This window comes from Suncus etruscus, chromosome 19 (assembly GCF_024139225.1).
Source record: "Suncus etruscus isolate mSunEtr1 chromosome 19, mSunEtr1.pri.cur, whole genome shotgun sequence".
Lineage (NCBI taxonomy): Eukaryota > Metazoa > Chordata > Mammalia > Eulipotyphla > Soricidae > Suncus > Suncus etruscus.
Genome location: NC_064866.1, coordinates 43,805,482 through 43,833,363, shown reverse-complemented (window position 1 = coordinate 43,833,363; position 27,882 = coordinate 43,805,482). Strand labels below are relative to the sequence as shown.

The 27,882-nt window shown below is 54.3% G+C and overlaps 1 protein-coding gene and 1 non-coding gene across 2 annotated transcripts; one reads left to right on the top strand and one right to left on the bottom strand.

The window, feature by feature from the left end:
- Positions 1-234: 234 nt before the first annotated feature.
- Positions 235-14,013, top strand: EPPK1 (epiplakin 1). The gene is made up of 4 exons (XM_049765636.1): positions 235-7,641; positions 9,241-11,280; positions 11,353-12,939; positions 12,994-14,013. Exons 1-4 carry the CDS (start codon positions 235-237, stop codon positions 14,011-14,013), a joined length of 12,054 nt encoding a protein of 4,017 aa, XP_049621593.1.
- Positions 14,014-26,773: 12,760 nt separating this feature from the next.
- On the bottom strand, positions 26,774-26,903 carry LOC125997754 (small nucleolar RNA SNORA22). Its single transcript, XR_007491776.1, has one exon. It is a non-coding gene; the product is annotated as a small nucleolar RNA SNORA22 (small nucleolar RNA).
- Between the last annotated feature and the right edge of the window lie 979 nt (positions 26,904-27,882).

Here is a 27,882-nt window from a genome sequence, read left to right as displayed (position 1 = left end):
ACAAGAGGCCCTTGCAGCCCTGGGCTCCTCTTAGATCTTGCTGTCGGAGCAGTAGGAGCCTCAGGAACAATTTTCAACCCTCAGGAGCGAGTAGCCCAGAGGTGGCTCAGGATCTCGGGTCAGCACCCCCCACCCAACCTGGACATCAGGACATCTGATTGTACCCTCCTGTCTTTGCAGGCAGCAAGCTAATAGAGAGAAGATTCTCAGAGCCCGCCTCGCCATCCTGCTGCCATGAACGGCCACGCTGCCTTTCCTCCTGACTCACCCGTCTGCAGCAGCCCGGAGCTGGTCCTAGTCTCCAAATCCATGAAGGCAGTGCCAGGAGCAGATTCCCAGGGGGTGACCCCGCAGGCCAGGAGCATTGCAGGGGTATATGTGGAGACCTCAGGCCAGACTCTGGGCATCTATGCCGCCATGAAGCAGAATCTCCTACCTGCTGGGTTGGGGCTGGCACTGCTGGAGGCTCAGGCGGCTACTGGGGGCCTGGTAGAGCCCACTCAGGGCCAGCTGCTCACTGTGGCTGATGCCCTGAGGCAGGGCCTGGTGGGCCTGGAGCTGAAAGAGAAGCTGCTGATGGCTGAACGTGCTTTCACTGGCTACCCCGACCCCTATGGTGGAGAGAAGCTGGGCCTCTTCCAGGCCATTGTGAAGGAGGTGGTGGACCCCAATCTGGGTAAGGGCTGGCTACAGGCCCAGCTGGCCACCGGAGGCCTGGTAGACCCCATAAATGGTGTCCGCGTGGCTCCAGAGCTGGCATGCCAGCAGGGCCTTCTGGACCAGGGCACGTGGCAGAACCTGCTGGAGGGTAAGGTGATACCTGGCTTCCAGGACCCCAACACGCTGGAGCAGCTGCCTTATCCGGAGCTCCTGGATCGATGCTTGAGGGACCCCCATTCAGGGCTGGCCCTTCTGCCTCTCAAGATTGTTTTTCGCACCCTGAGTGGGGCGGTGAGCCTGGACGAGCTTCTGGAGGTGGGAGTCCTGGATGAGGAGACAGCCCAGGGCCTGCGGGAGGGCAGACTGGCTGTGCCCGAGGTGGGCACCCGAGCCGAGGTCCAACGCTTCCTGCAGGGCTCTGGCGGCCTGGCGGGGGTCGTGATGCTGCCTGCTGGCCACAAGAAGAGCTTCTCCCAGGCGGTGGTCGATCACCTGCTCCCAGTGGGTGCTGCACTCTGGCTCCTGGAGGCCCAGGCAGCCACTTGCACACTGGTTGACCCAGCCAGCGGCCAGCAGATGTGTGTGGATGAGGCTGTGCGAGCCGGTCTAGCTGCTCCAGAGTTCCACAGGCAGCTCCTGGTGGCAGAGCAGGCTGTGACTGGCTACCACGATCCCTTCAGTGGCTCCAGTGTTCCTCTTTTCCAGGCCATGCAGAAGGAACTAGTAGCCAGGCCTCTGGCGCTGCGGCTCCTGGATGCGCAGCTGGCCACAGGAGGGCTGGTGTGCCCCACCCGCAGGCTTAGGTTGCCCCTGGAGGCTGCCATGTCCTTCGGTTGCATGGACCAGGAGACCTGGGAGCATCTCTCGCAGGCTGCTGGCTTCCTGGACCCCAGCACCCAAGAGAGCCTGAGCTATGGGCAGCTGCTGGCCCGCAGCGTCACTGATCCCAAGACAGGACTGGCCTTCCTGCCCCTCTTGGGGGACACACTGGGAGAGGAGCCCCTTGGAGCCCCATTCATTGAGCACAGCACCAAGCAGGCCTTGCTTTCGGCTATGACTACCGTCCCTGTGGGCAGGTTTCAGGGCCGGCGTGTGTCCCTCTGGGAGCTCCTCTTCTCCGAGGCCATCCCCGTGCAGCAGAGGGCTGCGCTGGCCCAGCAGCATAAGGAAGGCATCCTGTCAGCAGAGGAGTTGGCTGCCGAGCTCAGGGCCACTATAGAGCAGGCTGCTGCCACCACCAGAGTCACTTTCCGTGGGTTGCGAGTAGCTGTGACCCCCAAGGAGCTGGTCCAGGCAGAGATCATCGGCCAAGACGTGTATGAACAGCTGGAGCGTGGCCAGGCCACAGCGCAAGATGTGAGCAGCCTGGACTCAGTGCACCGATACCTACAGGGCACAGGCTGCATCGCCGGCCTGCTGCTGCCTGACTCCCAGGAGCGCCTCAGCATCTATGAAGCCCGCAGAAAGGGCCTCCTGCGGCCAGGCACAGCTCTCATCCTGCTGGAGGCCCAGGCTGCCACTGGCTTCATCATCGACCCCAAAGCCAACAAGCGGTTCTCCGTCGAAGAGGCGCTACAGGCTGGAGTGGTTGGGCCTGACGTGTTCTCTAAGCTACTGTCGGCTGAGCGTGCCGTCACCGGCTACACCGACCCCTACACGGGCCAGCAGATCTCCCTGTTCCAAGCTATGAAGAAGGAGCTGATCGTGCACGACCACGGCATCCGCCTGCTGGAGGCCCAGATCGCTACGGGCGGCATCGTGGACCCTGTGCACAGCCACCGCCTACCTGTGGATGTGGCCTACCAGCGCGGCTACTTCGACGAGGAGATGAACCGTGTGCTGGCGGACCCAGGCGATGACACCAAGGGCTTCTTCGACCCCAACACGCATGAGAACCTCACCTACCTGCAGCTGCTAGAGCGCTGCGTTGAGGACCCCAACACGGGCCTATACCTGCTGCCACTAGGCAGCACACAGTCTCACCTGGTGGACAGCGCCACTCGGCGAGCCTTCCAGAATCTGCTGGTGCAGGTGAAATATGGGCGGTTCCGAGGGCGGCAGGTGTCAGCGTGGGAGCTGGTCAACTCTGAGTACTTCAGTGAGGGCCGTCGCAGACAGCTGCTCCAAAGTTACCGGCGGCGCCAGGTCTCATCGCAGCAGCTGGCGCAGCAGCTGGAGAGAGAGTTGTACAGGTGGGCTGACATGAGGCTGCCTGCCCTGAGGGGTCAGGTCACAGTCTACCAGCTCCTAGAATCTCACATCATTGACTCGGAACTCCTGGAGCAGGTCCTGGCAGGGACAGTTAGCACCGAGGCCCTCCTCCAGAGGGAGGCTGTCCGTAGATACCTGCAGGGCTCCGGGACTGTGGCTGGGGTCCTCCTGCAGCCTTCCAATAGGAAACTCAGCCTATACCAGGCCCTGAAGGAGAATGTGCTGGGACTCCGTGTAGCCTTGCCACTCTTGGAGGCCCAGGCAGCCACTGGCAGCATGGTGGTCCCTCATAGTCCTGATGGGCTGTCTGTGCAGGAGGCTGTGAGGAGAAAGCTTGTGGGGCCCGAGTTATACATCCAGCTGCAGCAGGCTGAAGAAGCTGTCACTGGGATCCGAGACCCCTTCTCAGGGAAGCAGGTGTCCTTGTTCCAGGCCATGAAGAAGGGCCTTGTCCCTGAGGAGCAGGCTACCCGCCTCCTGGAGGCCCAGGTGGCCACCGGCGGGGTCATCGACCCTACTGGCCACTACCACCTCCCCTCACTCACAGCTGCCCAGCGGGGCTACATTGACCCAAACATGTCTGCTGTTCTACACAGCTCTGCTGAGACCTTCCCCACGCTGGACGGCCGAGGGCACACTAGCTACGCAAGCCTCCTGCAGCAGTGTGTGAGGGACAAGGCCTCAGGCCTGCAGCTGCTGCCCCTGCCAGACGCTGCACCTACACTGCCCACGGACCAGCAGCTGCAGGCCACTCTGCAGGCCACTCCAGGCACTGGTGATGGTGCCTCGCTTTGGGAGATGCTGAACTCTGGCCACTTCACAGAGGAGCAACGCAGGGCCTTTGTTGAAGAGTTCCGGGTGGGCAAGAGCAGCCTGGAGCAGCTGAAGGACAAAGTGTGCAAGTGGGTACAGGCAGCAGAGCTCCTGGCACGGACCCGTGTCATGGTGCCAGGCCCACGAGGCCCTGTGCCTGCTGCCTGGCTGCTGGATGCTCGCATCATCACCGAGGACACTCTGGTGGCACTGGCCAAGGGCCAGTGGGCTCCTGAGGAGGTTGCTGAGCAGCCCAAGGTGAAGGCAAGCCTGTGGGGTGTGGGCTGTGTGGCTGGGGTGCTGCTTCAGCCCTCCAGAAACAAAGTGACTATTGTCCAGGCAATGAAGTGTGGTCTCTTGACTGAGGGCCTGGGCCGCAGACTGCTAGAGGCCCAGGTGGCAGCAGGCGGCCTAGTCAACCCTCTAACAAGTGAGAGACTGTCAGTGGAAGGTGCGGTCAGGTGTGGCCTGGTGAGTGGGCAGCTGGGAGAGCAGCTGCAGCAGGTTGAGAGGGCTGTGACTGGGTACATGGACCCCACCTCAGGGCGCCCCCTCTCGTTGTGGCAGGCTATAGAAAAGGGACTCATGCCTGCCAGCGAAGGCTTCCCCCTACTGCAGGTGCAGCTGGCCACTGGAGGGGTGTTGGACCCTGTTCATGGGGTACACTTGTCCCAGGAAGCCGCCTGCAGGCTCGGCTACCTGGACGGGCCCACGAGTCGAGCACTGACGGCGGGAGATGAGGACAACAAGTTCTTTTTTGACCCCGCCACACAGGAGATGCTCACATACCAGCAGCTCAGGGAACGCTGTGTCCTAGATGAGGACACAGGCCTCAGGCTGCTGCCACTGGCCCAGGATGTAGCCACAGAGGTGGACGAGCACACAGCAGTGGCACTGAGGGCGATGAAGGTGTTGGTCAGCAGGGGCCGCTTCCAGGGACACACTGTATCTCTCTGGGACCTACTGCATTCAGAGTATGTGCCATCTGTCAAGCGGCAGGAGCTGGCAGCCCTCTGCCAGTCGGGCAGGGCCACGGCACTACGGCAGGCAGGCAGCACCCTTGTGGCCCTGGTGGAGGCAGCTGAGAGCCACTCAGCACAGCCCACCTTCAGAGGGCTCCGAAAGCACGTGTCGGCTCAAGACCTCTTTAGAGCGCAGCTGATTGACAAGAAGACGCTAGACGAGCTAAGCCAGGGGACAAGGACCGTGCAAGAAGTGACTGAGATGGATAGTGTGAAGCCCTTCCTGGAAGGCACCAACTTCATTGCGGGGGTCCTGGTGCAGAGTACGCAGGAAAAATTGAGCATCACCGAAGCCATGCAGAGGCACCTCCTGCGGCCTGGCACGGCCCTGGTGTTGCTAGAGGCCCAGGCTGCCACTGGCTTCCTCATTGACCCTGTGAACAACCGCAGACTCACCGTGCAGGATGCTTTTTCCCAAGGGCTGTTTGGGAAGGAGACCTACCAGAAGCTGCTGTCGGCTGAGCGCGCCGTCACCGGCTACACCGACCCCTACACGGGCCAGCAGATCTCGCTGTTCCAGGCCATGAAGAAGGAGCTGATTGTGCGCGACCACGGCATCCGACTGCTCGAGGCCCAGATCGCCACTGGTGGCATCATTGATCCTGTGCACAGCCACCGTGTGCCTGTGCATGTGGCCTACCAGCGTGGCTACTTTGATGAGGAGATGAACCGCGTGCTGGCAGACCCAGGAGATGACACCAAGGGCTTCTTTGACCCCAATACACATGAAAACCTCACCTACCTGCAGCTGCTAGAGCGCTGTGTGCGCGACCCTGACACTGGGCTGTACCTGCTACAGGTGGTGAAGAAGCAAGAACCATACATGTACATTGATGAAGCCACCAAGCGGGCACTGCAGGCCAAATGCATAGCAGTGCGTGTGGGCAGGTTTGCTGGGCAGATGGTTTCTGTCTGGGACCTGCTTTCCTCTTTGTACTTCACTGAGGAGCAGAGGCAAAGGTTGATGCAGGAGTACAAAGTCCATAGACTGAGCCTGGAGCAACTGATTGAGACCATCACGGCAATAATGGAGGAAACTGAGAGGAAGAGCAGTGCCATCAAAATGGCGGGCATAGGTGGGGAGGTAACGGCTGCTGAGCTCTTCAACTCTGGGATCATCGATAAGAAGGCCCTGGATGCAATAGACTCAGAGACTAGCCAGCAGCAGGACATTAGCCAGCAAGACCAAGTGAGAGTGTCTCTGGAAGGCAGCAGCTGCATTGCTGGACTGATCACCCCATGCACACAGGAGGTAATGAGCTTCTACGAGGCAACCAAAAAAGGCCTCATCCCAACAGGTGTGGCAGTCCTGCTGCTGGAGGCACAGGCTGCCACAGGCTTCCTGCTGGACCCCTGCAGCCGCCAGAAGCTGTCAGTTGATGAGGCTGTAGCTGGGGGCCTCGTGGGTGAGGAATTACGGGAAAGACTCCGGAATGCAGAGCAAGCAGCCCGAGGTTTCATAGACCAGGCCACAGGAGACCGGCTCTCTCTGCTCCAGGCCATGCAGAAGAAGCTGGTCAACCGAGAGGACGCACTCAGATTACTAGAGGTACAGGTGGCAACGGGTGGCGTTCTGGACCCATGGCACCACCATCGGCTTCCTGTGGACACCGCCTACAGACGTGGTTGTCTGAATCCGGATACATACATGCTGGTGAATGACCAAAATAATATGAAAAAACGCTTTCTGGACCTAAACACTGGGGGAAAAGTGAGCTATCGGGAGTTGCAGGAGAGGAGTCACAGGGATGAAGAAACAGGCTGGGCACTCCTGCCTCTCGACCCGGAATCAGGGGGCAACGGGCACATCGATGAGATGACCAAAAAAGCACTTGAGGCAGAACATGTGGAGGTACACGTGGGGAGATACCGTGGTCTAAAGCCATCGGTGTGGGAGCTGTTGAACTCAGAATACGTGACAGAGAGGGAGAAGCGAGAGTTGGTAAGACAGTACAAGAAAAACACGGAAAAGGAATTGAAGAAGGTCGTACAAATGATCTTCACGCTGATCGAGGAAAGAGAAAACAAGGAGAGAACACACTGGTTCAGAGGGCTGCGAAAACAGGTCACTGCAACAGAGCTCTACAAGTCAGGAATTATAGACAAAGACAAGCTCGAATCGCTCCAACTTGGACAGAGTAGCGTGCAAGACTTCAGAAATGATGAGAAAGTCCGGCGTTACCTGGAGGGCACGAGCTGCATCGCGGGCGTGCTGGTGCCCTCCCGGGATGGACACAGGCCCGCCAAGAAGATGAGCATCTACCAGGCCATGTGGAAGGGCGTGCTGCGGCCAGGCACGGCCCTGGTGCTGCTGGAGGCCCAGGCCGCCACGGGCTTCGTGGTGGACCCCGAGCACAACCGCCGGCTCTCCGTGGAGGAGGCCGTGGCCGCGGGCGTGGTGGGCGGCGAGATCCGCGACAAGCTGCTGTCTGCCGAGCGCGCCGTCACCGGCTACACCGACCCCTACACGGGCCAGCAGATCTCCCTCTTCCAGGCCATGAAGAAGGAGCTGATCGTGCGCGACCACGGCATCCGCCTGCTGGAGGCCCAGATCGCCACGGGCGGCATCGTGGACCCCGTGCACAGCCACCGCGTGCCCGTAGACGTGGCCTACCAGCGCGGCTACTTCGACGAGGACATGAGCCGCGTGCTGGCGGACCCGGGCGACGACACCAAGGGCTTCTTCGACCCCAACACGCACGAGAACCTCACCTACCTGCAGCTGCTGCAGCGCTGCGTGCGGGACCCAGACACGGGGCTGTTCATGCTGCAGCTGGCGGGCCCAGGCTCGGCCCTGCACCAGCTGGGCGAGGAGCTGCGATTGGCCCTGCGCCAGGCGCGCGTGACCTTGACGGCGGGCACCCTGCGCGGCCAGAGCCTGTCGGTGTGGGAGCTGCTTTTCTACCGCGAGGTGTCCGAAGTCCTGCGCCAGGACCTGCTGCGCGGCTTGCGGGCGGGCACCCTCAGCGTGCAGGACGTGGGGGCCTCGCTGGCCGCTCGCCTGGCCCAGGGTGAGGAGGAGGCCAGCCCCGGCCACAGCCACCACCAGCCACAGGCAGACCCCCGGGAGGCACTGCGGGCCGCCACCATGGAGGTGAAGGTGGGCCGGCTGCGTGGGCCAGCAGTGCCCGTGTGGGACGTGCTGGCATCCTCGTACCTGACCGGGCCCACGCGAGAGGAACTGCTGGCCCAGTTTGGCGCGGGCACGCTGGGCCTGCCCGCGCTCACCCGCAGGCTGACAACCATTCTTGAGGAGGCCGAGGCTGAGGCTGAGGCGCAGGAACGGGCCGAGGTGGGCAGGCGGCCCGGGACCGGCGTCCAGCCGGACGGGGCCTCTCCCGGCTACGAACACAACACCGAGTCTTCAGGCCCCGAAGACGGGGAGAAACGAGATGGGGATGATGCCAGGAGCAGCCAGGAGCAGGAGCAGGCCCTGCGAGCCGCCACCATGCGTGTGCATGTCGGCCAGTTCCAGGGCCAGGACGTCGCTCTGTGGGACGTGCTCTTCTCCTCCTACCTCAGCCCCGAGCGCCGCCAGGAGCTGCTGGCCCAGCACGCAGCTGGGGCCCTGTCCCTGTCCCGCCTGGTGCGTGTCCTCACGCAGGTCATCGAGGAGAGCGAGGAGCGGCTGAGCCAGGTGCGCTTCCGCGGCCTGCGGCGCCAGGTGTCCGCCAGCGAGCTGGGCAAGTCGGGCATCCTGGACGCGGACACCCTGCGCGGCCTGGCCCAGGGCACCAAGAGCCTGCAGGAGGTCACCGAGATGGAGTCGGTGCGGCGCTACCTGGAGGGCACGAGCTGCATCGCGGGCGTGCTGGTGCCCTCCCGGGATGGACACGGGCCCCCCAAGAAGATGAGCATCTACCAGGCCATGTGGAAGGGCGTGCTGCGGCCAGGCACGGCCCTGGTGCTGCTGGAGGCCCAGGCCGCCACAGGCTTCGTGGTGGACCCCGAGCACAACCGCAGGCTCTCCGTGGAGGAGGCCGTGGCCGCGGGCGTGGTGGGCGGCGAGATCCGCGACAAGCTGCTGTCTGCCGAGCGCGCCGTCACCGGCTACACCGACCCCTACACGGGCCAGCAGATCTCCCTCTTCCAGGCCATGAAGAAGGAGCTGATCGTGCGCGACCACGGCATCCGCCTGCTGGAGGCCCAGATCGCCACGGGCGGCATCGTGGACCCCGTGCACAGCCACCGCGTGCCCGTGGACGTGGCCTACCAGCGCGGCTACTTCGACGAGGACATGAGCCGCGTGCTGGCGGACCCGGGCGACGACACCAAGGGCTTCTTCGACCCCAACACGCACGAGAACCTCACCTACCTGCAGCTGCTGCGGCGCTGCGTGCGCGACCCCGACACGGGGCTCTTCATGCTGCAAGTGGCGGGCCCAGGCTCAGCCCTGCACCAGCTGGGTGAGGAGTTGCGAGTGGCCCTGCGCCAGGCGCGCGTGACCTTGACCACAGGCACATTGCGCGGCCAGAGCCTATCGGTGTGGGAGCTGCTGTTCTACCGCGAGGTGTCCGAAGTCCTGCGCCAGGACCTGCTGCACGGCTTGCGGGCGGGCACCCTCAGCGTGCAGGATGTGGGGGCCTCGCTGGCCGCTAGGCTGGCCCAGGCTGAGGAGGAGGCCGGCCCGGGCCGTGGCCCCAGCCCGCCGCAGACGGACCCCCGGGAGGCGCTGCGAACCGCCACCATGGAGGTGAAGGTGGGCCGGCTGCGAGGGCCGGCGGTGCCCGTGTGGGACGTGCTGGCGTCCGCATACCTGACCGGGCCCACGCGAGAGGAATTGCTGGCCCAGTTTGGCGCGGGCAAGCTGGGCCTGCCCACACTCACCCGTAGGCTGACCACCATCCTCGAGGAGGCCGAGGCCGAGGTGCAGGAGCGGACCGAGGAGGACAGGCGCTGCGGGACCGGCGTCCAGCCTGACAGGGCCTCCGATAGCTCGCCGGGCGGGCGCAGGCCCAAGCCCGGGGTGCTCACCAGCAGTGACGGCCACAGACACGACACCGAGTCTTTGGGCCCCGAGGACGGGGAAGCACAAGATGGGGACTCAGCCAGGCGCAGGCAAGAGCAGGAGCAGGCCCTGCGCGCCGCCACCATGCGCGTCCATGTAGGCCAGTTCCAGGGCCAGGATGTCACTCTGTGGGATGTGCTCTTCTCCTCCTACCTCAGCCCCGAGCGCCGCCAGGAGCTGCTGGCCCAGCACGCAGCTGGGGCCCTGTCCCTGTCCCGCCTGGTGCGTGTCCTCACGCAGGTCATCGAGGAGAGCGAGGAGCGGCTGAGCCAGGTGCGCTTCCGCGGCCTGCGGCGCCAGGTGTCCGCCAGCGAGCTGGGCAAGTCGGGCATCCTGGACGCGGACACCCTGCGCGGCCTGGCCCAGGGCACCAAGAGCCTGCAGGAGGTCACCGAGATGGAGTCGGTGCGGCGCTACCTGGAGGGCACGAGCTGCATCGCGGGCGTGCTGGTGCCCTCCCGGGATGGACACGGGCCCCCCGAGAAGATGAGCATCTACCAGGCCATGTGGAAGGGCGTGCTGCGGCCCGGCACGGCCCTGGTGCTGCTGGAGGCCCAGGCCGCCACGGGCTTCGTGGTGGACCCCGAGCACAACCGCCGGCTCTCCGTGGAGGAGGCCGTGGCCACGGGCGTGGTGGGCAGCGAGATCCGCGACAAGCTGCTGTCCGCCGAGCGCGCCGTCACCGGCTACACCGACCCCTACACGGGCCAGCAGATCTCCCTCTTCCAGGCCATGAAGAAGGAGCTGATCGTGCGCGACCACGGCATCCGCCTGCTGGAGGCCCAGATCGCCACGGGCGGCATCGTGGACCCCGTGCACAGCCACCGCGTGCCCGTGGACGTGGCCTACCAGCGCGGCTACTTCGACGAGGACATGAGCCGTGTGCTGGCGGACCCGGGCGACGACACCAAGGGCTTCTTCGACCCCAACACGCACGAGAACCTCACCTACCTGCAGCTGCTGCGGCGCTGCGTGCGGGACCCAGACACGGGGCTGTTCATGCTGCAGCTGGCGGGCCCTCAATCGGCCCTGCACCAGCTGAGCGAGGAGCTGCGAGTGGCCCTGCGCCAGGCGCGCGTGACCTTGACCGCAGGCACATTGCGCGGCCAGAGCCTGCCGGTGTGGGAGCTGCTGTTCTACCGCGAGGTGTCCGAAGTCCTGCGCCAGGACCTGCTGCACGGCTTGCGGGCGGGCACCCTCAGCGTGCAGGATGTGGGGGCCTCGCTGGCCGCTAGACTGGCCCAGGCTGAGGAGGAGGCCGGCCCCGGCCGCAGCCACCACCAACCACGTGCAGACCCCCGGGAGGCACTGCGGGCCGCCACCATGGAGGTGAAGGTGGGCCGGCTGCGTGGGCCTGCGGTGCCCGTGTGGGACGTGCTGGCATCCTCGTACCTGACCGGGCCCATGCGAGAGGAACTGCTGGCCCAGTTTGGCGCGGGCACGCTGGGCCTGCCCGCGCTCACCAGAAGGCTGACCACCATCTTCGAGGAGGCGGAGGCCGAGGCTGAGGCGCAGGAGCGGGCCAAAGCGGGCAGGCGGCCCGGGACTGGCGTACAGCCGAATGGAGCCTCGCCCGGCTCGCCAGGCGGGCGCAGGCCCAGGCCTGGGGCGCTCACCGGCCACGCACATGACACCGAGCCTTCAGGCCCCGAGGACAGAGACGCACAAGACGGGGACACTGCCAGGCTCAGCCAGGAGCAAGAGCAGGCCCTGCGCGCCGCCACCATGCGCGTGCATGTCGGCCAGTTCCAGGGCCAGGACATCGCTCTGTGGGACGTGCTCTTCTCCTCCTACCTCAGCATCGAGCACCGCCAGAAGCTGCTGGCCCAGCACGCCACCGGGGCCCTGTCCCTGTCCCGCCTGGTGCGTGTCCTCACGCAGGTTATCGAGGAGAGCGAGGAGCGGCTGAGCCAGGTGCGCTTCCGCGGCCTGCGGCGCCAGGTGTCCGCCAGCGAGCTGGGCAAGTCGGGCATCCTGGACGCGGACACCCTGCGCGGCCTGGCCCAGGGCACCAAGAGCCTGCAGGAGGTCACCGAGATGGAGTCGGTGCGGCGCTACCTGGAGGGCACGAGCTGCATCGCGGGCGTGCTGGTGCCCTCCCGGGATGGACACGGGCCCCCCAAGAAGATGAGCATCTACCAGGCCATGTGGAAGGGCGTGCTGCGGCCAGGCACGGCCCTGGTGCTGCTGGAGGCCCAGGCTGCCACCGGCTTCGTGGTGGACCCCGAGCACAACCGCCGGCTCTCCGTGGAGGAGGCCGTGGCTGCGGGCGTGGTGGGCGGCGAGATCCGCGACAAGCTGCTGTCCGCCGAGCGCGCTGTCACCGGCTACACCGACCCCTACACGGGCCAGCAGATCTCCCTCTTCCAGGCCATGAAGAAGGAGCTGATTGTGCGCGACCACGGCATCCGCCTGCTGGAGGCCCAGATCGCCACGGGCGGCATCGTGGACCCCGTGCACAGCCACCGCGTGCCCGTGGACGTGGCCTACCAGCGTGGCTACTTCGACGAGGACATGAGCCGCGTGCTGGCGGACCCAGGCGACGACACCAAGGGCTTCTTCGACCCCAACACCCACGAGAACCTCACCTACCTGCAGCTGCTGCAGCGCTGCGTGCGGGACCCAGACACGGGGCTGTTCATGCTGCAGCTGGCGGGCCCAGGCTCGGCCCTGCACCAGCTGAGCCAGGAGCTGCGAGTGGCCCTGCGCCAGGCGCGCGTGACCTTGACCGCGGGCGCCCTTCACGGCCAGAGCCTGTCGGTGTGGGAGCTGCTGTTCTACGGCGAGGTGTCCGACGTCCTGCGCCAGGACCTGCTGCACGGCTTGCGGGCGGGCACCCTCAGCGTGCAGGACGTGGGGGCCAGGCTGGCCGCGAGGCTGGCCCAGGGTGAGGAGGAGGCCAGCCCCAAACCTGGCTGCAGCCCGCCTCGGGCGGACCCCCGGGAGGTGCTGCGGGCCGCCACCATGGAGGTGAAGGTGGGCCGGCTGCGTGGACCGGCCGTGCCTGTTTGGGACGTGCTTGCGTCCGCTTACCTGACCGGACACACGCGAGAGGAACTGCTGGCTCAGTTTGGCGCGGGCACGCTGGGCCTGCCTGCACTCACCCGCAGGCTGACCACCATCCTCGAGGAGGCTGAGGCCGAGGCCGAGGCGCAGGAGTGGGCCAAAGCGGGCAGGCGGCCCGGGACAGGCGTACAGCCGGATGGAGCCTCACCTGGCTCGCCGGTTGGACGCAGGCCCAGGCCCGATGCACTCACTGGCCACGCACATGACACCGAGCCTTCGGGTCACAAGGACGGGAACGAACGAGATGGGGACGCTGCCAGGCACAGCCAGGAGCAGGAGCAGGCCCTGCGCGCTGCCACCATGCGCATCCATGTCGGCCAGTTCCAGGGCCAGGATGTCGCTCTGTGGAACGTGCTCTTCTCCTCCTACCTCAGCCCCGAGCGCCGCCAGGAGCTGCTGGCCCAGCACGCAGCCGGGGCCCTGTCCCTGTCCCGCCTGGTGCGTGTCCTCACGCAGGTCATCGAGGAGAGCGAGGAGCGGCTGAGCCAGGTGCGCTTCCGCGGCCTGCGGCGCCAGGTGTCCGCCAGCGAGCTGGGCAAGTCGGGCATCCTGGACGCGGACACCCTGCGCGGCCTGGCCCAGGGCACCAAGAGCCTGCAGGAGGTCACCGAGATGGAGTCGGTGCGGCGCTACCTGGAGGGCACGAGCTGCATCGCTGGTGTGCTGGTGCCCTCCCGGGATGGACACGGGCCCCCCGAGAAGATGAGCATCTACCAGGCCATGTGGAAGGGCGTGCTGCGGCCCGGCACTGCCCTGGTGCTGCTGGAGGCCCAGGCCGCCACGGGCTTCGTGGTGGACCCCGAGCACAACCGCCGGCTCTCCGTGGAGGAGGCCGTGGCCGCGGGCGTGGTGGGCGGCGAGATCCGCGACAAGCTGCTGTCCGCCGAGCGCGCTGTCACCGGCTACACCGACCCCTACACGGGCCAGCAGATCTCCCTCTTCCAGGCCATGAAGAAGGAGCTGATTGTGCGCGACCATGGCATCCGCCTGCTGGAGGCCCAGATCGCCACGGGCGGCATCGTGGACCCCGTGCACAGCCACCGCGTGCCCGTGGACGTGGCCTACCAGCGCGGCTACTTCGACGAGGAGATGAGCCGCGTGCTGGCGGACCCGGGCGACGACACCAAGGGCTTCTTCGACCCCAACACGCACGAGAACCTCACCTACCTGCAGCTGCTGCGGCGCTGCGTGCGTGACCCCGACACAGGCCTTTATTTTCTTTCTTTGTCTTGAGTTGCATAAGTGTGCCCCTTTGAGTTTTGCTCATCTTATATTTTTGTATATTTAGTTTATATATCTTGTGTTCTTTGTATGTTTTTAGTCTGTTTGTCTCTACTTTGTTCTTTTTTTTGCATTTCTCATTTTGTATGTCCTCGTACTCTGTTCCTATCTGTTCTATGTTATCAGGATACCTAACATTTCCACATTCTTTTGCAGGATGGGCATACATTTTATATTTATGGCTTAATTTTCCCTAATTTTCTATAAATTACTCTTTTTCTTATCGAACTATGTGTTATGCCATGGATCCTACCTGTTGGTGTACCTAGCTGAGACTCTGGAAATGTAGGTGTAGCTACCTGAGACCCACCCATTTCTGGGAGGGGTCTTGGGAACTGAATATTAGGTGTTACCTTACCTGCAAGACCCCGCCCATTCCTGGGAGGGGTCTTGAAAAAGTTAGATAAGCCTTGGACCAAGGGGGCTCTGCCCTTTCTGCACTGCTGGGGGCTCTGGCTTTTGGGTTTCTGTGTTCTGGTCTTTGACCAGCATGGAGCCAAAAGGGAAGATGGCTAACAGGAGATAAGACGCAGGACTAGCAAAGTATTGCTGTGCTTGAAAGGTTATGAGTAGGCCACACACATGTGGTGGATAGGGCATGAATAAAGTTGTTGCTTCCTGATGCCTGCCTGTGAGTGAGTGATTTCGCCTTTCACCTGGGCCTGGGACCCGCCGGCTGAATGGGATCGCGAAGCCACGTGGCCTGGGATGGCAGAAAGAAATCCAGTTCGATCCACCGCCATCCAGCCCCTTCCTTAATTATTTGATACAACAACTGGCGCTCCGAACTTTGACCTGAATCCTGGACCCAAGAAAACAGCGAATATGGTGAGATTTCTGCTCTTCTGTTTGATTTTGGCTCTTTTCAGATGGAGTCAGCCCAAAGGGTTTGGCCACGTGAAGCCATGTTCAAAGATGGCCACGACCCCTTCTAGGGGCAAAAATATCAGTAAAACAGGGGAGTTGAAAAATTGTATCACTCCCATCCAAGACTCAGGACTGAAACTTTGTTGCTGAAAATCCTTTTTCCTAAAACCTCGGCCTCCTCAAAGACTGATTAAAAGTTTAAATTGGAAAAGGAGGAGAAAAAAAGACTATTGAAAATGGACTGATTTTCTGAAAATGACCTTTGGCTTGAATTTGGATTTTGACTTTGAAAACTTCGGACTGAACTTTTACAACTCTGAACATCCAAAAAAGCCCTGTAAAGGTGTGGCCGAAAACTTGCTTGCTAAGTGCTGCCCGGAGGGGAAAAGCTGCGAAAAGCTCCTATGGGCCCAGAAGCAGGAAAGCCTCAGCTCAGCTCAGCTCAGCTTTGCTCCGCGGCAAGCCTGGGATCCACCCTCCAAATCACAAAGGTAAAACTGCACGATCCGGCTGCGGAACCTGGAACCACATGGTCAACAACAGCGCGAGCCTGCACAAAGTTTACAGAAGCCACGTGGTGAGATCAGCGTGGGACAAATTGATCATCTGGACTTATGATTTTAAGTGTAGGAACTAAGCAGGTAGTCATATATTTCACTAATAGTTGGTGATGGGATAAATTTTAGTGAGTTAGTGGTTTAAAAAAAAATTAGGGAGGTAATACAGCTTAGCCCATTTAAACATCTAATTTCTAACCGCCTGCATCTTTGTCTTAAGTCATTTTCTTTATCATTTAAATGTGTTTTTGTTCTCCTTCATAGTTAATATTTTCAATTGCAAAATGTTTTACTGTGTGTATTTTAATGTACTTAGCCTGTTTTTAAAATGTATGTTATGCATTTATGCTGTAGTACTTGTGTGTAGGAAAGGTTATAGGAACAGAAAGTTCCCCCAATATAGTTTAAAAGTATAGGAACATGAAAGTTCCAAAATAGTGCTTGGTAAAAAAGCATTAAGAGAATTTTAAGTTACAGGTGTAGAGTATATTTTGCAAAAATAATATGTTTTTGAAAAGGGCTGGTATGTTAATTTTCACTCTATTACATTGGTGCATGAAAATATTAACCCACCTTTGGCTAAAGGTGGAGTCAGAATTACAAAAGGGTCTTTATAATTCAGAAAGGGGGGAAATGTAACTCCACCCTGGATTTAGGTGTTCCTATCTGAGACCCACCCATTTCTGGGAGGGGTCTTGGGAACCGGATATTAGGTGTGACCTTACCTGCAAGGCCCGGCCCATTCCTGGGAGGTGTCTTGGAATAGGGAGATAAACCCTGGAGCCTGGGGATGAGGGGCGCTCAGGAAGATGGCTGAATTATAAGATGCAGGGCTAAGAATGGCCGAATGCTTGAAAGGTTATGAGATAGGCCACACACCTGTGGTGGTCAGGGCATGAATAAAGATGATGCTTCCTATGAATAAAGATGATGCTTCCTAATGCCTGCATGTGAGTGAGTGATCTCGCCTTTCACCTGGGCCTGGGACCCGCCAGCTGGATGGGGGATGAAGCCACGTGGCTGGGGCCTGAGCACAAAGGCCTCCATCCTTCACCATCCAGCTCAATCCTTAATTATTTTATGCAACACCTACCCATGTTTTCTGCTTCAAGTCAAGCCGTTTCTCAATTTATTTTCTGTTCAAATGTCGCCTTTTTGTCTTTCCCCTCTCTATAGTCCTGACACTACCTGTCTGGAGCCTTGTCATTCCTCTTTTCTGCTAGTCCACTGGTCGGCAAGCTGTGGCTCGTGAGCCACATGCAGCTCTTTACACTTTTTAATGTGCTATTCTGTGTGCTGGGTAGCCGCTCCAGGAGTCAGGACTCTGCTCCTAGCCTCTGTCAGTGGGCGCCCTGTGTGCAGCCCTGGCTTTGTCTGCTTTGGCAGGTCGCTGCGTGGTGTGGCTCTCTGACTCTCACACTTTAAAATGTTGGCTCTTTGTGTCGAACTTGTTCACCATCCCTGCTTTTAGATGACCACTAACTTCGACATTATAAAGTAGTCTGGCTATCTGCAGAGAATAAAATTATCCATCTCCGGGCCGGGCGGTGGCGCTAAAGGTAAGGTGCCTGCCTTGCCTGCGCTAGCCTTGGACAGACTGCGGTTCGATCCCCCGGTGTCCCATATGGTCCCCCATGCCAGGAGCAACTTCTGAGCACATAGCCAGGAGTAACCCCTGAGCATTACCGGGTGTGGCCCAAAAATCAAAAAAAAAAATTATCCATCTCCAGTATTCCTATTTTGGGTCTTAGGAATAAGAGATTTAGATCTTAGCAATATGAACTGAGAAAGTTGAACTCAAGTAAGCCTTTAAAAGTTAGAATGTCCAATCGCTTCTTGGCCTTTTGGCTAGGACAGTGTTCAGCAACCTGCGACTTGCGAGCCACACATGGCTCTTTACACTTTTAACTTGGCTCTTCTGTGTGCTGGGCGGCCACTCCAGGAGTCGGGACTCTGCTCCTAACCTCTGTCAGTGGGCGCCCTGTGTGCAGCCCTGGCAGCTGGCTCTACACAGTTCCAGTCGGGTCATGCGGTATGGGGAGGGGGGTATAACAAGGTACATTGGTTATCAAGAGGAAACATTTTGAAACGGTTTGCTTCCTTATTATCAGAAATCAAAGCATTTTTCCTCAAGAAGGGTGTTCACTATCCAGAATTAACAAACGATCAGTGGATTCAAAAACTGTATTTCGGGGCCTGGAGAGATAGCACAGCGGTGTTTTCCTTGCAAGCAGCCGATCCAGGACCAAAGGTGGTTGGTTCGAATCCCGGTGTCCCATATGGTCCCCCGTGCCTGCCAGGAGCTATTTCTGAGCAGACAGCCAGGAGTGACCCCTGAGCACTGCTGGGTGTGGCACAAAAACAAAAACAAAACAAAACAAAAAAAACTGTATTTCATGGTGGATGTTACTTCACATCTAAATCAGCTTAATCTTAAACTACAGGAAAAAGGAAACACAATTTTTTCGATGTTAGAAGTTATTTTGTGGGGCCAGGATGATGGCGCTAGAGGTAAGGTGTCTGCCTTGCAAGCGCTAGCATAGGACGGACCACGGTTCGATCCCCTGGCGTCCCATATGGTCCCCCAAGCCAGGAGCGATTTCTGAGCGCATAGCCAGGAGTAACCCCTGAGCGTCAAACAGGTGTGGCCCAAAAATCAAAACCAACCAACCAAACAAAGAAGTTATTTTGTTTGAAAACAAAGTATCTGTTTTTGCTCAATATTTTGACAGAAACTTTGATTCACTTTCCAAGCCTGTTGAAACATTCAAGAAAATAATTCTGACATTACCTATTTTAAAACAGCACTTTTAAATACGAGGGAAACTTTTCTCAAGAGGTTTCAGGATTTCAGAAAGGCAAAGCGATGTTGGCCTTTGTTAAAAAAAAAACCTCTGGATGCCACTGTAATGGAATTAAATGTTTCTCTCTTTAATATCGACATTGACAACTTTGAAATGCAATTGCTGGGTTTAAGAAACAAAGAACCGTGGAGCTCGAAATTTGAACATCTTTGTGCTAATTTAGAAAGGTTGGAGAAACTTAGTTCACGCACAAGTGGTCTTGTTTGAAAGACCTGGAGAAGAAAGATATGTTGATTTTTAACACCTGGAATAGTATTCCTGACTCATATATCCAACTGAAAAAGCTAGCGTTTGCTGTTCTTTCCTTGTTCGGGTCTACATATTTATGCGAACAGTCATTTTCTTTTTTTATTTGTTTTTTAATTTTAATTTTTTATTTTTAATTATGAGAACAATGATGCAAAGAGGAGAAGGTAAAGTTACAGTGGAAGGACAATCACCCATAAATAGAGTTCTCAGAAGAAATCCCCTTGCTGACGCCTAAATATTGAACTTACAGTCAAAGAACATTAAGAAAAATAAGGCAGAACCCAAGTACAATTACTTTGTAAACATCAAAAGTTTTGTTTTTTTTTTTTTTTTTTTTTTTTTTTTTTTTTTTTGGTTTTTGGGCCACACCCGGTGACGCTCAGGGGTTACTCCTGGCTATGCGCTCAGAAGTCGCTCCTGGCTTGGGGGACCATATGGGACGCCGGGGGATCGAACCGCGGTCCGTCTCCTAGGCTAGCGCAGGTAAGGCAGGCACCTTACCTCCAGCGCCACCGCCCGGCCCCAAACATCAAAAGTTTAAAAGTTTTTTTTAAGGGTTAGCGTCAAAAGAGCACAGTAAAAATGGTGTTAGAGTGGCAAATATTGTTTGCATAGGCCCACCAAAATATGGGGGACATGGAAAAGATAAGCCTTGGTCTAAATACAAGGAGATCCTACCCCTGAAGTTTCCTGGCACAAGACCAAATCTAGGCTCCAGGAAAACTAGTTTATTTACTCCAAGTCATTGTCTGTAGTGCCAATACAGTTTTATTGCGAACAATCATTTTCAAGCATGAATCTTATCAAGAGTAAATTGAGAAATCGTCTCATCAATGAGAACCTGGAATCGTGCCTAAAATTAAAAACATACAAACCTGACTTACTCAAACTATCCATGGAAATGCAAGGCCAATGTTCACATTAATGTTTGTGACTTTGTCAGTCATTGTCAGGATGTAATTTTCTCTACATTGTAAGGTAAATTTTATGGAATTTAATGTTATCAATAAATAACATCGTTTTAAAGGTTTTGTTTTATTGTGTTATTTGTATCGTCCTGACCTATGTGGATACTTGCATGCAGAATATTCTCAATAAAAACTTATTGAAACTAAAAAATAGTGTACCATCCTATGTACTTTCGGTTTTAAAAATGTGGCTCTGAAAATAAATTTCAATCATGGTTTTGGCGAGATTTGGCTCAGTTGAAAAAAAAAAAAAAGGTTGCCTACCACTGCTCTAGTCTTTCTGCAAGGACTCTGTATCAGGGCCCCTTTGCGCTTTAGTACCCTGTAGTTATGCTCCTCAGAACCTCATGGATCCCCCTAAGATAAGGTGACTCTTCTGTCTGGGATTGTCTGTGCTTTCCTGGGAGATCCCTGCTATGCTTCTCAGAGAGCTAGAGTCAGTGTCTAGGCTATTGGTCTTTTCTCCATCCCCTTCACTCCAGGTTGCCTATGTATTCCAATCAGCAGCAGTAACTACCCTTAGAGCAGCATCTTGCTTGTGGGGAGGCATACCAAGTATGTGCCACCCCACTCCCATCTTCCTGTGTAATTTTATCTGATGGTGAGACCTTCCCATTTCTGGGAGGGGTCTTTGGAAGGTAACAAAAGGATTGCCTGAGGGTGTAAAGAGGGATGGAGAGCTGGCAGGATGGAGGGAGAAGAAACATGTTGAGATGGCAGGGCAGCTGAAATAGGCTGCTTAAAAGGTTAGCCTAAGTGGCTAGGGTGTATTATTAATAAAGCTTCATGTCTCCTGAAAGCTGACTGCCTGTGGATCATTTCCTCGCCGCCACTCTAAGACCTGCCGGCTGGAAGGAGGGGTTGCAAGTTTGTGGTCTGGGCTGGCAGAGAAAGGCCTCTCACCATCCATCCATCTCACCATCATCCAACTCCATCCAGGACTCCATAATTAATATGATAATCAACAGTAGGTAGGTGGACCCAGGACAGTCCTGCATCTGGAACTCAGAGACATAGACCCCAGATCTGTTTCTTAACTGGACCCTTAGGAGGAACAATACCAGACACGACTGCTGGCCTGGCACAATGGTGGAGCTGGGCCTGTGGGCACTTGTGGGCACTGTATTGGGCCTTCACCACCCCCTTGTCCTTTCTATTCTGATTCTGTGCTCTCATGTGTGGGTCTTATTCTGGGGTCCTCTGAACCCTCAGCCCCTTCTCCCAAGTTCTACTCCTGGGAATGCTCAAGGTGACCTGCTGGGGTGGGTTATCAGACAGGGTCTACATCCAACGCTGCTCTCTGAATGCACCTCCTGTCCTGGCTAGTGACAAGAGTTTCTCCAGAGAAGCAGTTCAGACACTCCCAAGCCTCTGAGAGCTGTTGGTGGCCAACAGGTACCCCCAGAGGGTCAAGATGCCACCAGGCTGGGGACTGGAGTGATGGCACAAGCAGTAGGGTGTTTGCCTTGCACGCGCTAACTTAGAGTGGACCGTGGTTCGATTTCCTGGTGTCCTATATGGTCCCCCAAGCCAGGACCTATTTCTGAGCACATAGCTAGAAGTAACCCCTGATTGTCACTGGGTATGGCCCCAAAACAAAACAAAATAAAAAAAGATGCCACCAGGAGCCAGAGCTCCTTGCCCAGCCATGCAGACCTGCAGTGACTGTCAGCAGTCAGGTTCAGATTTCAGGGCTCTGCTGGCCAGTTAGAAAAGCTTCTTTTTGGACCAGAGCAGTAGCACGGAAAGTAAGGTGTTTACCTTGCACACGGCTGACCTGGCATCCCATATGATTCCCAAGCTTGCCAGGAGTGATTTCTGAGTGCAGAGCCAGGAGTAATCCATGAGTGCTGCTGAGTGTGGCCCAAACAGAAAGGAGAGAGATGGGGAGAGGGAAGGAGGGAGGAAGGAAGGAAGGGAGGAAGAGGGGAGAAAGGGAACGAGGGAGGGAGGGAGAAAGAAGGAAGGAAGGAAGGAAGGAAGGAAGGAAGGAAGGAAGGAAGGAAGGAAGGAAGGAAGGAAGGAAGGAAGGAAGGAAGGAAGGAAGGAAGGAAGGAGGGAAGGAGGGAGGGAAGGAAGGAAGGAAGGAAGGAAGGAGGGAAGGAGGGAAGGAAGGAAGGAAGGAAGGAAGGAAGGAAGGAAGGAAGGAAGGAAGGAAGGAAGGAAGGAAAAAGCTTCTTTCCCTTCATCTGCCTCACAAGACTGGGGGTGCTTGCCTAACAAGCTCACATCTGGGGGAATCTGAAAGAGCAGACAGAGCACCAGCTGCCAGCCCCTGGGGCACCCCTTCGTTGGCAGGCGTAGATCTTCTCAAGGTTCTGGCGGGGGCTGGGCTGACAGTTGAGTCTGCTTCACCCAGGCTAGGCCGACAGCTAAACTGTGAGCTCTGAAGGAGGGAAGGTCTGTCCTTTCAAGTTAGCGGGCACCACCATCTTTGAACTGTGATTCCTTCCTTGAATTCTCGAAACTACAATAAACAGCAAACAAAGGCATCCCAAAGATAGGGATTTTGTGATTGTATTTGTGCTATAATTCTTTTTGTTTTGTTTTGTTTTGTTTTTTGGGTCACACCCGGCGGTGCTCAGGGGTTCCTCCTGGCTGTCTGCTCAGAAATAGCTCCTGGCAGGCACCGGGGACCATGTGGGACACCGGGATTCGAACCAACCACCTTTGGTCCTGGATCGGCTGCTTGCAAGGCAAACGCCGCTGTGCTATCTCTCCGGGCCCATAATTCTTTTTAAAACCTGGCAATGTTCAGATGTTAAATGTTCCACTAAGCAGCAGCGTGGCTAGGTACTGGGTGCTTCCCTAGAGTGGCCTCTCAGCATGGGGTCAGTCTCTAGCTGGAGATGTAATGCTGTATTGCCAGTGACTAAACACGATTCTTGTGCTCTGCTGCACCAGTCACACAACCCAGCCCCTTTAAGTTACCCATCAGGGACTGAGTTCTATCACCCCATATGCATCTGTGAGGGCTCCACCTCAAGTCTCTCCACTGTTAGGAGAGATCTTAGAGGAGCTGTGGACATCTTCTGAGGCCGTACGGGAAACAGCCAGGCCTCGGGCAACTAAGAGTACCAGCCCAGGAACAGTGGGGTAAGGGATGACTCCACAACAACTCACTCCATGGCCTGTGCTGAAAACTGCCAGACTAGGTGTTACTCCTCCCCAAAGCTAAATGCTAATCTGACCTGGGCAGACCAACACACATCTGGGAAGAGTCTGAGGTTGGGAATTAAGGCCTAGGGAAGGGGTGAAGAGGGCATTCAGAGAGAGGCTCAGCTGCAAGAGATTCAGCAAGAAGCCTCAGCAGGAAGCAGCAAGCATGGAGAGAGGAGAGGGACAGGATAGATGCAGGGCAGCTGAAGGAGGCTGCTTAAAAGGTTCGCTTAGAAGCCATGTAAGATATGCACGTGGTGGTTAGAGCCTTATAAGAAAGCTTCATGTCTCCTGACCTCTACTGACTGCCTGTGTGTAGAAATACATATTAATTATTGAGTCCTGGATGGTTATGGATGATGGCGAGATGAAAGGTGAGGACTTTCTCTGTTGGTCCAGGCCACTCACCTGCAGCCCTTTCCAGCCAGCGGGTCTGTGTGTTCAGGCTGGCAGCGAGGAAATGATCCACAGGCAGTCAGGTTTCAGAAGACCTGAAGCTTTATTAATAATAGGCCACATATGTGGCTTCTTATGCTAGCCCTTAAGCAGGCTCCATCAGCTGCCCTGAACTTAAACCTGCCCCTGATAACTCTCCATCCTGCTAGCCTCTCCAGCAGCTTCCTCCTGCATCTCTCCCAATCCTCTTTACACCCTTGAGGCAATCCTTTAGTTACCTTACAAAGACCCCTCCCAGAAGTGAGGTGGGATAAGCTGTGGTCCACCAGGGACCCCGACCAGCGGGTAAAGCTGGGGACCACGTCAGTAATTCGCAGTTCTCGAAGAAGAATCCGGCCTGGAATTGAAGAGGGACTGGGAAATAAAGAGACTCGAGATGAAGGGTTCCGATCAGGAGTCCATTTAATAAAGGAAAAATAGACCTTTTATAGACAATGCAAAACAGAGAGAGTAGGGGCGAGGCACAGTAGGAATTGCTGTAACTTTCCACGGGAACATCTTGATTTTCCAAGGTTAATAAGATTATCATCAGTCAAGAGATTTACATTATCTTTGAGCAACAAAATACAAAATCTAATCTCCGCTTGGGCCTTTTGACCCCTGTCTTTACAAGGACATCTTGGAGCCTAGTGACTCCCTAGCTCTAGGCTATTTCTATTTCTTTGGGTCCAAGGGCAAAGAAGGCCTCATGCAGCTTGTAAGCACTTTGGCTAAGACTTTCAGAGATTCCATTTTGATTAGTGAGAGGGCTTTTTAATTATTCCAAACAGTCTCCAACAAATTCCCCCTTTTTTATTAATTCAAAGATGGGTGGAAACCCTGTCTTAGGCTGTCTGGTGGGCCCCCAGTGTCAGAACCCCAAAAGTAGCGGCTCGGGGAGCACGCAAGAAGGTTCTTGCATCAGTGCATGTAGGCTGGAGTGCCCTACCCCTAAGAGCCTGCACAAAGTTAAAGAATGAGGTGTGCTCCTGACTACTGGCACCAGGCTAATCCCGTCAAAGGCATTTCCACAGTCGTGTGAGGAAGGATTTCTTACGCTTAGTGAGCCGTTCCAGTTCCTCAAAATCCAGTTCTTCAGGGGCACTCTCCTCGCCTTCAGCAGTATCAGCAACGGGGGGCTCATGAGGCTGGAGCTTCTGGTAGTAAATGCCCACAGATTATTTTGTAGCCTCATCAATCTGGGTTTTTATAAAGCCAGTTAGGCGGTGAAATGCCCATGAACCAAAAGAAATGAGGAGCATGAACCCAATGAATGGGCCAAGCAGAGTGGATAGAAGGGTGGATAACCAGGGAGATGTGGAGAACCAATTTTTATACCAGCTTTCCTCCCTGTCCAAGGTTTTCTTGGTTTCAGCTAGACTTTCTTTTAACCTTTTTTATGCTATTCTTGACAAGGCCTAACTTATCTTTAAAAAAGCAACGTTCTGCTATAAGGATGACACAAATTCCCCCCTCCCTCAAAAAAAATGTTAAATTTAAACCACGGCGGTTTTTTTGCACTATTTCTGCTAGGGATTCAACTGTTAAGTAGTGTAAACTTCTTTTAAGTTTTTAACATTTTTAACAACAGTTATAAGGCATTAACAGATTTTAGAGTATGAACCAATGAATAAATTTTTGTGCTCACACCAATAACACCCAGGCCTCCCAATAAGGCTAGGGTGAAGGCAGTGTCTGATTTTCTACTACAGCGGGAGAGAGACACAAGGTTATATCTAAGAGGTAATAAAGCAATTTTTGGTTTAACAGTCAATTTAGGCATTAAAACAACCAAAACACAGTAGTTCTAGGACTAAAGAAACAAATGTAAAACAATGGGGGAGATAAACCAGTGAAACAGGCAAAAAACGTTAAGTTGGGGGCAATCATGAACTGAAAGGAGGAATCAACGACAAGAATTTGATTACAATTTTACCAAAAGGCAAAGTTCAAGTCCCACCACCTGTTCCAAGGTGATGCCGAAGTGAGGCTGGAGATGGTTGGGCAGGGGGGCGCATATACGGTCGGAGTAAACAAAGTCCCACGCCCGTGACCTGTTTCAAAGTTAAGTCTTGGTGCGACGGAGGTTGTTGGTGGCAGTGGTGGGCATCAAGGGCAGTTAGGCAGAGTATTAAATTCAGCATTGTTCTTAGTTAGAGTCTGTCAGAAACAGGTTAGGCAGGAATGGAGGGCTAGCAGGAGGGGTGACAAGCTTTTCTGAAGTGGATGAGGACAGGACTGCGGGAGGCTGCAGGAGGTCTATAAGGAAACAGCTTGGCAGGAGGCAAATGGTTACTTGGGGGCCCTTTTGTACAATAAAATATTCCATAAATTTAATTTTTTATATAAAAATAGGAATTTACTTAGTCTTCTGGCCTGGGTTTACAGGCAGAAGACACTAGCAATTTACATCACACAAATTATTTTCGAATACCACGGGAATGTTATCTGACCTCTGTTAGACTTCAGCATAAAAAAATTTTATAATTAACAATTGCCAATTTTTCAAAAAAAAACTTTTAAAGTGAACCTAAATGATTTTTTTAAACTTCTTAATTATTATTTAAAAGCTAGATGCTATTTTCTAGCCACAAATCCATATTCTTTAGGCCTTAACTTACACATAGCAGGAAAGTTGGGTGATTGCAAAGTCCAGAAATTCTCCAGGGAAAAGTTATCCCCGATGGCCATTGAGAAATCTGGGGCTTACCATCCCTTACACTTTCTGCCATGATGTGAGGACAAAGCTAGCTTAACACATGATTTTTAGCAGGATGTCACAGTTTGTCAGATGATCAGACTGAACCAGGTTAAAAAAATTAATTGAAATTTTAAAAATGGATAAGGCTTTAAAAATTGTATTATGAAATGTAGAAATAACAAATAGACAAAACAAAACAACACTAAACACAACATTGTGGCCACTTTCACTTATCACAACACACACATGAACAGACAAAAGGATTGAATCAAAACTCGCATTAGAAAAATTGGCAAGCGCTTTTAAATATTTAGCCAGCATGTTTGTAAGAAAAAAAAATTTTGTAGAAAAACTTTTAGTTTTTTGAAGTACTTAATGTAGCTGGAGTGGAACTTTGCTGAAAATAAATTTTAAGGTTTAGATTTAACACAAAACATTTTTAAACAATTCTAATTTGAATTTAAAACATGAAGTAAAATGTAAGCAGTTAAAAAACTTTTTGTTAAGTAAAATGGTTAATGAGCACTGTAGAAGGAGTCTGCACTCTGAAGTATGATATCATTTGCTGTAAATGAACAGGTTTTCTTTAAATTAGTTTAACAGGAAAACAGTAAGGCGGCTGCAATAAAGTATTAAAATTTTTAACAAACAACTGTTTCTACTTTGAAGACTTTAAGTGAATAATTTGTAAATTTTATATACCAAATTAACAAGATGTTTAGACATTATAAAATATAGTTAAAGACATTTGATGCATTTTTACACCTAGAACTTAAGGCCAAAATTATATTTGATACTAGTTAATTTGCTTTTAAAATTTAGTTACTTTTATAATATTACTCATAAAATTAAATATATATATTTTTCATCAATACTAGATTTTTTACTTTGACACAAATGTACAGATTTGTATAATGTGCTGACATTTTGAATACACTTAAAAGGATAGGTGTTGTAATGCAAAGGTAAAGAACAACCATTGCTGTAGCACAAAATTAAAACCAAGGGTACTATAAAGCACACCTGGGTGTTTACTGTGCAGTAGAATTAACTATATTATTTAAAAAGGCTAATCACATTATTTTCCACATAATTTTTTAAATACCTTAAAAATCAAAATAAATTTTAATAGAAATATAGAAGACTCAAATTTTAATACTTGTGTGTTCATTTAAATTTTAAAACACCAAAAGGTTTTTCTTTTACCAATAATCTGTTATTACAAGTGAAAGAATTATGACCTTGCTCTAAAATTTCTGAGAGGCATGAAAAAAGGGACTTTATTGCTGTTATCTTCCTGTTGCTTTTTCTCCCTAGAGATTTTTTTTTTTTTTTGGTTTTTGGGTCACATCCGGCAGTGCTCAGAGGTCACTCCTGGCTGTCTGCTCAGAAATAGCTCCTGGCAGGCACGGGGGACCATATGGGACACCGGGATTCGAACCAACCACCTTTGGTCCTGGATCTGCTGCTTGCAAGGCAAACGCCGCTGTGCTATCTCTCCGGGCCCCCTAGAGAATTTTTTAACCCTTACAGACCTGAATTTAGAAGGTTTTCTAATTTCCAATGTTTTAATAATTACTTTACAACACCCAATGCACAAAACTTAATTACACAAATGCTTTTAGAAAAGGCACACTTATGCCACATAATTTAATTCACAAACTTTACATTTGAGGCATTTTATGAGACGCAACAAAATCTGACAATAATTCTTACTATATATTTTACATGAACAGTTTCTGAATTTTTTTAATTCTACCCCCGCCACTTTCTGCCACAAACACTATCTCTACATAGATTAAAGGGCTTATTATAACATTTTTGAACACTTTTAAAACCTTATAATTTTACCAACTGTGGTTTTATGTTAGAAAAACATTTTAGGGCTGCATTCCTACCCTAAGGAATGGGGGGGGGGTGTTGGCTAGCTTATTAGGATCTTAAAGAAAAATAGACCTTGAATGAGTTGGGGTTATATGGCCTTTTTCTAGAGTGGGGCCAGGACTTTATCTTTCTGTTTG